The sequence below is a fragment of the Callorhinchus milii genome, unplaced genomic scaffold (assembly GCF_018977255.1).
Source record: "Callorhinchus milii isolate IMCB2004 unplaced genomic scaffold, IMCB_Cmil_1.0 Scaffold28, whole genome shotgun sequence".
In the NCBI taxonomy this organism is placed as follows: domain Eukaryota; kingdom Metazoa; phylum Chordata; class Chondrichthyes; order Chimaeriformes; family Callorhinchidae; genus Callorhinchus; species Callorhinchus milii.
In genome coordinates this window covers 1097962-1110192 of record NW_024704769.1, presented here as the reverse complement: position 1 = coordinate 1110192, position 12231 = coordinate 1097962, and the positions used below count along the sequence as shown (strand labels likewise).

The 12231-nt window shown below is 46.9% G+C and overlaps 1 protein-coding gene across 1 annotated transcript in view; it reads right to left on the bottom strand.

The window, feature by feature from the left end:
• Positions 1–12231, bottom strand: part of LOC103171669 (zinc finger matrin-type protein 4-like) — a 48278-nt gene that overhangs the window by 19004 nt on the left and 17043 nt on the right. The window contains exons 3-5 of the mRNA XM_042344571.1: positions 10130–10289; positions 8068–8125; positions 5839–6002 (exon numbers count right to left, since the gene is read on the bottom strand). Of these exons, the coding sequence (XP_042200505.1) occupies positions 5839–6002; positions 8068–8125; positions 10130–10289 (382 nt within the window). The remainder of the gene's footprint in view (positions 1–5838; positions 6003–8067; positions 8126–10129; positions 10290–12231) is intronic.

The following is a 12231-nucleotide window of genomic DNA, read 5'->3' as shown; positions in this document are numbered from 1 at the left end:
ACTAACAACTGGGTTCCTACTGACTGCTGGTAAACAGGCGTGTGTGTGTGTGTGTGTGTGTGTGTGTTGGGTGGGGTGATGGAGGGGGAGTAAGGAAACTTGCCCAACGTTTCGCCCTGACCCACCCGGAAATCGAACCCGGGTCCTCTCGCTTGTGAGGCGAGAGCTCTAACCCCTGAGCTACAGTACTCCACATTAAGTGCTCACTTGGTAGCATAGCCTTGACACCTGCTGACAGTCCCCAAACACAAACACTCAGCTTGACAAATGAGAAGAAATCATCCGACCTTCATTACGAGTCTCCAATGTCCTATTTTTATTGCCCTTCTGTGTTGGATGGCGGGACAATTAGCACTGAATCTACATTAGAAAGTAAAGTTCATGAACTACACAGAAGAACATCTCTTCATCTTCATAGAATCATAGAATTATACAGCACAAAGGAGGCCATTTGTCCCATCGGTCTGTGCCGCTCCTTGAAAAGAGCTTCCAAATCAACCCCACTCCCCCGCTCTCCCCCCATAGCCCTGATCAACCCCACTCCCCCGCGCTCTCCCCATAGCCCTGATCAACCCCACTCCCCCACTCTCTCCCCATAGCCCTGATCAACCCCACTCTCCCACTCTCTCCCCATAGCCCTGATCAACCCCACTCCCCCGCTCTCTCCCCATAGCCCTGATCAACCCCACTCCCCCGCTCTCCCCCCATAGCCCTGATCAACCCCACTCCCCCGCTCTCTCCCCATAGCCCTGATCAACCCGACTCCCCCGCTCTCTCCCCATAGCCCTGATCAACCCCACTCCCCCCCTCTCTCCCCATAGCCCTGATCAACCCCACTCTCCCACTCTCTCCCCATAGCCCTGATCAACCCCACTCCCCCCACTCTCTCCCCATAGCCCTGATCAACCCCACTCTCCCACTCTCTCCCCATAGCCCTGATCAACCCCACTCCCCCGCTCTCTCCCCATAGCCCTGATCAACCCCACTCCCCCGCTCTCTCCCCATAGCCCTGATCAACCCTACTCCCCCGTTCTCCCCCCATTGCCCTGATCAACCCCACTCCCCCGCTCTCCCCCATAGCCCTGATGAACCCCACTCCCCGCTCTCTCCCCATAGCCTGATCAACCCCACTCCCCCGCTCTCCCCCATAGCCCTGATGAACCCCACTCCCCGCCCCCATAGCCCTGTAAACTTGTCCTAGCCAAATAATTATGCACTTCTCTCTTAAAAGTTGTTATAGAATGATTCCCACCGGCCTTTCAGGCAATGCATTCCAGATCCCAACAACTCGCTGTGTGAAAAAAAAATTCTCCTGACATCCCCAACCCACCCACCCGCCAGTGCTAATAGTTCCTCTAGTTCACCCTATCGAATCCTCCCATAACTTTGAAAACTTCTATTGTCTCCTCTTAACCTTCTCTGCTCCAGGGAGAATAATCTTCGCTTCTCTACCTCTCCTGATAACTGAAGTCCCTCATTCCTGGTACCATTCTGGTCAATCTCCTCTGCGCCCTCTCCAATGCCTTGACATCCTTCCTAAAGTGTGGGGCCCAGAACTGAGCACAGTCTCTAACTGAGGACTAACCAGTGTTATACAAAGAATATGAAGAAGGAAATGTGTTTCAAACTATCAAACTGATGGCCACATTGCACCACTTTCCCATTTGTTTGTTAATTTTATGACATCGTCAGTCGGATTAGAAATATAAATAAATTTATTCCAGCATTTTATAAGATTATCAGGCAAGGGAGAGTTGGCCATTACTTTTTGATATGAACTATTTTGCTGCTGTGCCGGTGACTGCATGGAGGGCATATGTAAATATCCAACACATAATCCCTTGGGAGAACATAAATATTTTTGCTGGAGGAGCAGAGCAATCAGCGGTAAATTTTCCCGTTACACGTTTACAATGGGAGTTGTCATTGCAATTGTCAGCGCTCAGCACTCAGCACCCATAAAATGCACAGTCAAATCACTTTACAGTTCACTTTATATCCTGTGAAGAGCTTTGAGACGTCTCGAAGACGTGATAAGGCGCTAACATCAAATATTATTATTATATAGAAAACAGAAGCAGACAACTCTCAATTTTATTCACTAAAGTCAATTCACTTTACTGTATATTCTATAATCCAAGGAGAATAATCTTCGCTTCTCTCGCCCCTCCTGATAACAGGTCCCTCATTCCTGGTACCATTCTGGTCAATCTCCTTTGCACCTTCTCCAATGCCTTGACATCCTTCCTAGAGTGTGGGGCCCAGAACTGAGCACAGTCTCTAACTGAGGACAAACCAGTGTTTTATAACTTATAGGATGACTTATAGGGATCTTTTAACTTAGAGTTTAATTACTGTAACAAAAATATAAAAGTGTTGAATGAACACTTTCCTTTCCTTTCCACCCATTCTCTTTTCGAACCCCTTCAGTCAGGTTTCCGTGCTGCCCATAGCACAGAAACTGCCCTGGTCAAGGTCACCAATGATATCCTGACCATCTGTGACCAGGGCTCCCTCTGCCTCCTCGTCCTCCTCGACCTATCGGCAGCATTCGATACGGTCGACCACACTATCCTACTCCACCGCTTGTCCTCCCACCTCAACCTTCAAGGCACTGTCCTTGAGTGGTTTAGGTCGTACCTTTCTCACCGTCTTCACTTTGTCTCGACGAATGGCTTCTCCTCCACCCCCCGTACTGTCTCATGTGGTGTCCCTCAGGGCTCTGTCCTCGGTCCCCTCCTCTTCACCCTCTATATGCTCCCCCTGTGGTGACATCATCCGCAGACATGGAGTTAACTTCCACATGTATGCGGATGACACCCAACTCTACCTTTCCTCCTCTACTCTCAACTCCACGACCACCGATGTCCTGACAGCTGCCTGTCCGACATCGAGTCCTGGACGAGAGACAACTTTCTTCAGCTCAACGTGCGAAAAACCGAGGCCCTCCTGATTGGCTCACGTCAGCGCCTCCGCACCTCAGGCGCTGACACCATCAGCATCCAAGGCTGCACTCTCCACCTCTCAAAGCCAGTCAGGAACCTCGGCGTTTTGTTCGACCCTGAGCTGTCCTTTCTCCCTCACATCCGCACCACAACTGGCACCGCCTTCCATCACCTCCGGAACATCGCCAGACTACGGCACTACCTCACCCCTCACGCTGCTGAAACCCTGGTTCACGCCTTTGTCACCTCAAGGCTGGACTATGGGAACTCTCTCCTCGCCGGCCTTCCCGCCACCTCCCTCCACAAGCTGCAGGTCATTCAGAACTCTGCAGCTCGTGTACTGTCCCGCACCAGGCTTCGCGACCACATCACTCCCACCCTCGCCCTCGCTCGCCTCCACTGGCTCCCCATCCCCCAGAGGATTGATTTCAAGATCCTCATCCTCACCTACAAGGCCATTCACGGCCTCACTCCCTCCTACCTCTCCGACCTACTATCCCCCTACCTACCTGCCCGTACCCTCCGTTCCTCCGGCTCCGGTCTGCTCCACGTCCCCCGCCCCAACCGCCCTACCATCGGTGGTCGGGCCTTCAGCCTCTCAGCCCTGAGGCTCTGGAACTCCATCCCCCAGTGCCTTCGCCGCTTCCTCCCTCTCCTCCTTCAAGGCCAGTCTCAAAACCTTTCTCTTTGACCTTCAGCCTTCAGCTCCGCTCTCGACTCTCTTCCCCCTCCTCGATCCCTCCCTTCCCTCCCCTCACCCTGACCATTTCCCCCCAATGCTCGAGTCATGACCCAACTGTGCAGCACCTTGGGACGTCCTCCTGACGTGAAAGGCGCTTTATAAATGGAATCTTGTTGTTGTTGTTGTTGTTAGTTACCATAGACCTCATCTCTAATAACCTCAATTCACTCAAAACTCTCTTTCAATCAAATGTGAGGATTAAATCATATGTATTGGTAGAGCAGATAAGGAGAAATTATTTCCACTGATTAGTGAGTCAGTAACATGAGGGCAACAATTTGGTAGAGTTGTTGGCGAAGGAAAATGGGAGATTAGTAGGATTTTGTGTTACATAGAGAGTTGTTACAATGTGGAATATTATTATAATATTATTAATAATAATAATAATTCTTCCATTTGATACAGCGCCTTATCACACCTTTGAGACATCTCAAAGCACTTCACAGGACACACTGTCAAATGAATTGACTGTATATTTTGCGGGTGAAACCCGGCAGCCAATTGCGCACAGCAGCGTCCCCACAAACAGCCGTGGAGTGAGCGACCACAATTTTTTTTAAGGGATTATTAGTCCCGGAAAAGTGATCCGTCAATCAACTAACAACCGGGTTCCTTACTGACTGCTGGTAAACAGGCGTATGTGTGTGTGTATGGGGTGGGGGGGCAGTAAGGAAACTTGCCCAACGTTTTGCCCTGACCTGACCCGCCCGGGAATCGAACTCGGGTCCTCTCGCTCGCGAGGCGAGGGCTCGAACCCCTGAGCTCCAGGACTCCGCATTACGTAATAATCTTTACATTGGGTTTAGAGACTTTCCAAACAGCAGAACCTCTCAAAACGCTTCAAAATGGCTGGATATATGAGTGATTTAAATGACACTTGGAGAGAATCAGTTCAGATAATAGATATAAATTGTAGTGCACCCATGTGTGTACTAACTACAGAGAAGCACATCGATGAAATCAAACGCCCAAAATAATAATGCAGTAAACTAAAACAACAGGAAATGAAATCTATTAAAACTGAAATTAATGGCGTAAGATTGTATTAAAATAATAAATGGAGCAGATTACGGTAATAGAGTCAATTATGATAAAAAATCATAATAGCAGCAATACAAATTGGAAAATAACTATCCTGAACTGAAATTAAAATGAATTCAACCAAAATGGAATGAAAATGGGTTTAAATAAATTGATAAATTCATTAATACACTGTAAGCGAATGAACCAAAGCCAGAAATATTTTCATGTGAAACAAATCAGAACAGACACAAAAAGGAAAAGCAGAATGTGACAAATTTGATTCATTCATTTAAAAAAGACATGAATAAACAGCTCAATGAAATGATCGGAGTGAGATCAAATTGGAAGTGAATATTCAGGGAAAATTATAATGATGCTTAAATAAACTTGTTTCTTCTTATCATCTACATTTATTTTATCATCTCCTCCCCCACTTCCCCGATCACTGGGACACGGATTGTTTTAAGTGCGAGGCCGGCTAATTTGCAGCCAGATTTATGTCAAAGCTACTGGGAACTATACTCCAGAATCATGGCTGACTTCTGCAGACTGTTTGCTAAACTTTCGCTGCTGAGCGGGTGATGAGATCTGATAGATAGAAGATGAAGCAGATTTTAGGGTTTAATGCTTCTCACCCCACGTTTATAGGGCTTTGGTGTCTGACAGGTCTCTGTACTGAGATGCCCATTGAACATGGGTTGAAGCCCTCGCCTCGCAAGCGAGAGGTCCTGGGTTCGATTCCCGGGCAGGAAGCATTGGGAAAGTTTCCTTACTCCACACACACACACACACCAGCAGTCATTATGAACCCGGTCGTTAGTCGATTGGGGGATCACTTTTCCGGGAGTAATAGTCCCTTCAAAAAAAAACATAATGATAATTTGGTCACTCAACCCACGGCTGTTTGTGGGGGGACACTGCTCTGCGCAATTGGCTGCCGCGTTTCGCCCACAAAATACACAGTCACTCCACTTTACAGTGTATCCTGTGAAGCGCTTTGAGACGTCTCGAAGATGTGATAAGGGGCTGTATCAAATGCCAGGATTATTATTATTATAACTTGGCAACTTCAGACACGGAGGCAAAAAAAGAGCATAGCATTTTAATTCAGCTTTTTCACCGGTTTACCTCGAAGTGCCTCAGGGTCTAGCGTCTGGCCCAGTTGCTCCAACAGATCTGCTCTGGCTGCGTTCTTCTTGTGTTTCTTTCCATCGTAGTGTTGCTGAGCCATCATGGGGTTATTAAACCAGGCGTTACACAACTGGCAATACCGGTCCGAATCCCTCCTTTGTCTCGACGGGTTTGTTAGCGGAGTAAGGCTGGAGGAAATCTGCTTTGGCGAGGCACTGTCTCCTGTGACAGGAGGAAAGGAAATAACAAGACACAAAGAGATTACATTTCAAAATATTATTCTGGCCGGCATCAAACGTGAAATGCCCTTGAAACACACAGTGAAATATTTTTTCCCAATCCACCATCATAATAATAACCTTCGCGTTCGATACAGCGCTTTATTCACCTCTTCGGTACGTCTCAAAGCGCTTCAGAGAATTTACTGTAAAGTGTGGTGACTGTGTATTTTGTGGGCAAAACGCAGCAGCCAATTGCGTACGGCAGCGTCCCCACAAACAGCCGGGGGTTGAGTGACCACATTATTATTTTTGGGGGAGCGATTAATATCCACGGAAAAGCGATCTGCCAATCGACGAACAATTGGCTTCCTACTTACTGATGGTAAACGGAGGCGTGTGTGAGGACTAAGGAAACTTGGCTAAGGTTTTGTCTGGCCTGGAATTGAACCTGGTTCCTCTCCCTTGCAAAGTGAGTGCTCTAACCACTAAGCTACAGGTCTCCGCAATGTTAATTTCCATACGCTCCCAATTCTTCGACTGTTCCAGGTCCTCACTGATAATGCACCTGAATATGTGAACTGACATGATATGTAGCTTGGGAAGGTTAAATCGCTAGAAAAAATTGCACAAACTCTTGTACGCTGTTAAGATTATTCTACTTAACACCTCAGCAATGCTGTTAAACTATGTGCATTTAAAGGAGTGTTAAACAGTTAGACTTGCTCTGCAGTGTGTTTTCAGTCAATTCACTTTACAGAGATAAAAATAATCCTCGCATTTGATGTTAGCGCCTTATCACGTCTTCGAGGCGTCTCAAAGCTCTTCACAGGATGTAAAGTGAACTGTAAAGTGATTTGACTGTGCATTTTATGGGTGGAACATGGAGCTAATATCGCACTGTGGTGTCCCACAAGCAGTCGTGGATTGAGTTAGCAAATTATTATTTATTTTTAATTATTTTTTTGAAGGGATCATTACCCAAAGTGATCAGCCGATCGACTAACAACCGGTTTTGCTAAATTCCAGTGCACAGTGACAGAGGGCTCCAACACACACTGAGTGCTGACAATTGCAATGACAACTCCCATTGTAAACGTGTAACGGGAAAATTTACCGCCGATTGCTCTGCTCCTCCAGCAAAAATATTTATGTTCTCCCAAGGGATTATGTGTTGGATATTTACATATGCCCTCCATGCAGTCACCGGCACAGCAGCAAAATAGTTCATATCAAAACGTAATGGCCAACTCTCCCTTGCCTGATAATCTTATAAAATGCTGGAATAAATTTATTTCTATTTCTAATCCGACCGACGATGTCATAAAATTAACAAACAAATGGGAAAGTGGTGCAATGTGGCCATCAGTTTGATAGTTTGAAACACATTTCTTTCTTCATATTCTTTGTATAACACTGGTTAGGCCTCAGTTAGAGACTGTGCTCAGTTCTGGGCTCCACACTTTAGGAAGGATGTCAAGGCATTGGAGAGGGCGCAAAGGAGATTGACCAGAATGGTACCAGGACTGAGGGACTTCAGTTATCAGGAGAGGTGAGAGAAGCAAAGATTATTCTCCCTGGAGCAGAGAAGAGGAGACTCAATAGAAGTTTTCAAAGTTATGACGGTCAACAAGGAGGAACTATTCCCACTGGCGGTGGGTCGGTAACCCGAGGGCACCGATTTATAATAGTTGTTAAAAGAATCAGAGGGGAGGGGAGGAGAAATGTTCTCACACAGCGAGTTGTTGGGATCTGGAATGCATTGCCTGAAAGGCCGGTGGGAACCGATTCCATAACAATTTTTAAGAGAGTAGATAATTATTTGGTGAGGATAAGTTTGCAGAGCTATGGGGAGAGAGCGGGGGAGTGGGGTTGATCAGGGCTATGGGGAGAGAGCGGGGGAGTGGGGTTGATCAGGGCTATGGGGAGAGAGCGGGGGAGTGGGGTTGATCAGGGCTATGGGGAGAGAGCGGGGGAGTGGGGTTGATCAGGGCTATGGGGAGAGAGCGGGGGACTGGGGTTGATCAGAGCTGTGGAGAGAGAGGGGGGAATGGGGTTGACCAGGGCTATGGGGAGAGATGGGGGAGTGGGGTTGATCAGGGCTATGGGGAGAGAGCGGGGGGAGTGGGGTTGATCAGGGCTATGGGGAGAGAGCGGGGGAGTGGGGTTGAATTGGAAGCTCTTTTCAAAGAGCCGTCACAGATACGATGGGCCGAATGGCCTCCTTCTGTGCTGTGTAATTCTATGAACGAGGTGATGAGAAGCCGTATCCAATGTAAGGATTATAATATCTGGGTTTGGGGGCGGAATTTTTTTTTACAATTTGCAATTCACGAGATTGCAATGCGTCAAACCAGAGTGGGTCCGGATAACACCGTCGTGAGTTATGAATCAAACTAAAGTACAATTGTTTGTGGACGTCATCGGAATCCGGATATCTTGTCACAGCCAATAACTCAATTAGTGTTTTTTTTCACAGGACGTCATTGGTTTCATACTGAATCCATTTTTTTTCGCTGGAAAGTCTTGAGTTCGGTGTTTTCAACCAATAACAACAATGATAAAATAATGTCCCTGGGTTTAGCAGGAGAGGCCAGGAATCTGCTGCAATAGTAATAATAATAATAATAATAATAATAATAATCATAATAAATTAGCACCTTGGCCATGATGTGCTATTAAAGGAGACTGATCGATACAGAAGAACAGTATTTGAAGGGCCAAACCCTTTATTTGACCTCTTGCTGCTCAGCGTTGGGTAATAATAATAATAATAATAATTCCTTGCATTTGATACAGCGCCTTATCACGTCTTCGAGACATCTCAAAGCGACGGATACGCAGGATACACCGTCAAGCGAATTGACTGTATCTAGCGAGCGGCAAGAGAAATATTGTCAAGGCTCCCAATGTTTTACTGTGGTTGGATGGCATCAATGCGCTGAAAGGAATACACAGTTAAGTTTGGAATGATATGGACTATCTTCACTCATTTTTTTTAAAAGTTCAGTCTTTTTTTATGGTTCATGAACTGTGTTCCTCCATAGAATTAATTTAGAAGGCTTTCAAACACTGCAAAGTGGAGTCCTGTAGCTCAGTGGTTAGAGCACTCGCTTTGCAAGCGAGAGACCTGAGTTCAATTCCAGGCAGAGGGTGAAACCTCGGGCAAGTTTCCTTACTCCACACAGAGCCTAATAATAATCCCTCCAAAACCAAAAACAATAATAAATTGGTCATTTTCAACCCACGACTGTTTGTGGGACATTGCTGTGCGCAATTGGCTGCCGCATTCGCCCACAAATATACAGTCAATTCACTTTACAGTGTGTTCTGTGAAGCGCTTTGGGACGTCCTCCCGACGTGAAGAGCGCTATATCAAATGCAAGGATTATTATTATTATTATTATTGGGATTATTCAAATCAATGGGTGTGAATTTATTGTCACTTTTACTTGACATGGAGCCTGGCGTGATTGGGAGTCTATAATTAACCCACAGGTTAATTGCACATATATTTATAGCAATGTTTATTGAGCTGAAATCAATTTTGCACAAGATTGAGCTGAGGAATAAGCTTGACATGGAAACACATCCACCACGAGTTCTTCTTACTTTAGTGTTTAAATCTTTAATACTAGAGAACGTGAAATAATAATGATAATCCCGGGGTTTGACACAGCGCCTCGTCACGCCTTCGAGACATCTCAAAGCGCTTCACAGGATACACTGTCAAGTGTGGTGACTGTATATTTTGCGGGCAAAACGCGGCAGCCAATTGCGCACAGCAGCGTCCCCCGCAAACAGCCGTGGGTTGAGTGACCAATTTATTATTATTATTTTGAAGGATTATTATCCCCGAAAAAGCGATGCGCCAATTGACTAGCAACCGAGTTCCTACTGACTGCCGGTAACCAGAGGTGTATGTGTGTGTGTGTGTGGGGAGTAAGGAACTTGCCCAACGTTTCGCCCTGAGCTGACCCGCCCGGGAATCGAACCCGGGTCCTCTCGCTTGCGAGGGGAGGGCTCTAACCCCTGAGTTACAGGGAACTCCACGAAGGATAGAATGAAACACCCACCTGTTCCCAAAGGAGGCTGCTCTCCCAGTAATAGTTTCAGCCTCTTGGCATGGATCTTCCCTTGGTAATGTGACTGTGCTACCACCGGAGATGTGAATGACATGTTACAGAGAGTGCAGCATTTGTTCTTGTCCACATCTCCATCTTCACTGCCCTGCACAAAGGAGAGGAAAAATATAGTCAATTTTAGGGCATTTTGTTAATCTTTTGTCAAAACAAATCCTGTAATTTCCGTACAGTTCGGTACCGTTACGGAGGGAGATTCTACACAATCTGTGAGCTTTAAACCTGGGCGCCTCCAGCCCGAGACTGCAGAGAATCAATGCAAGAGGACTACGACTGATAGCAGCAAGGAAAACATGGCGTAGCTCTCTGTACTTACATTGTCCCCAACCCACTACCCGCTGCCTCCCCTCGGCTGGCTCCGGCCTCCCGTTGGTCCCCTTCGTTCCACCATCGGTTGAAGAGGAAGATCTTCGGGGTGTGATCCGAAGATGGGGGAGGAAGAGGCAAGGCCGGGGGATTGAGCAAGAGAGCTTCATAGCTTTCGGGGCGTATTGGCTGAAAGCATGGGGGGGGGAGGGATGTTTGCTGGAGGCAGGAGCCAACTGAGCGAAGGCAGTAGGGAGTGAAGTGGGGTATAAGCAGGTCGGAGAGGTAGGGAGGTGCCAGGGCATGAAGTGTACCCGAGTGTGTGGATCTACACTATAGTTGGGAGCCAGTGGAACCTGGCAAGGACTGGTGTGATGGGGGGTTGCGGAGTTTTAGAGCGAGGTGGAATCTAGATGACTTGGATTTTTGTGGGTTATGGAGTTGGGGAGATCCCACTGTGTGTCCCAAATCCCAAATGGAATTATGGACCTACTATGGACCTACTAGGAACTCTGGGGAATGTGACGGAGGTGGACGTCAGGGACCGGATGTGGGGTAGAAAGTACGGTTTGGGATCACACCTGATGCCCAGACTGTGCATTTATAATGGTTATTTTCGATGTTCCATGAGTAGTTTGTAACCAAATGTGCAGTAAAAGAATGATCATAATAATCCTCACATTTGACACAGCGCCTTATCACGTCTTCGAGACGTCTCAAAGCGCTTCACAGGATACACTGTAAAGTGTAGTGACTGCGTATTTGTGGCCGAAACGCAGCAGCCAATTGCGCACAGCAACGTCCCCACAAACAGCCGTGGGGTTCAAGTGACCAATTTACTATTATTATTTTCTTGAAGGGATTATTACCCCCAAAAAAGCGATTCGCCAATCGATTAACAACTGAGTTAAACAGAGGCGTGTGTGTGTGTGTGTGTGTGTGGGGGGTGGGGTGGGGGGTGGGGGGGGAGTAAGGAAACTTGCCCAACGTCTCGCCCTGATCTGACCCGCCCGGGAATCGAACCCGGGTCCTCTCGCTCGCGAGGCGAGGGCTCGAACCCCTGAGCCACAGGGAACTCCACAAGTGCAAGGAAATGTGTATCAAAAGCAGCAGTTATTTACTAATCCCAATGAGAGCAATGCCGGGAGGACCTTACATCGATTCGATTTCCTGGCGAGTGAAGTCTTTGCAATTAAGGAAAAAAGAAGCTTACGATAAACAGTCAGCGTTAATGTCCGCGACACAGAACATTTGTCAAAAAGGCAAAAAATGTGATTGGAACTCCTTATCTCGCAACAGGGGCACCTGTAGCAATACCAAACATATGTTCTTGGTTGCAAACCACTTATCTGTAAAACACGCAGCGGACCCGAAAATAAAAAATACTGCACAAATGAAACAGCTTTGAGCACCGTAGGATAGATAGCACACAGTTGCAAAAAAAAAAAGGAACTACTCTGGAATGATAAATATTCGCAGTCAGCGATACATCTGAAATTTGAAGTGCAGATTTCATCTCTCCTCATAAATCAATGTGAGATGAAGTCAGTCTGCTGTAAGAGCATTGCTGCGATCTCCGCAAAATACCTCCGAAGTACAATTAGTGAGGATTCCCATGTCGTTTTTAATTTGACATTGTCTGCTCTTTCTCTGCCTCGAATTTCTGAGCACTTCCCGTGCATTTCGAGTCGCCTCTCCTCGCCGAGAAACGAAGGCAAATGGGC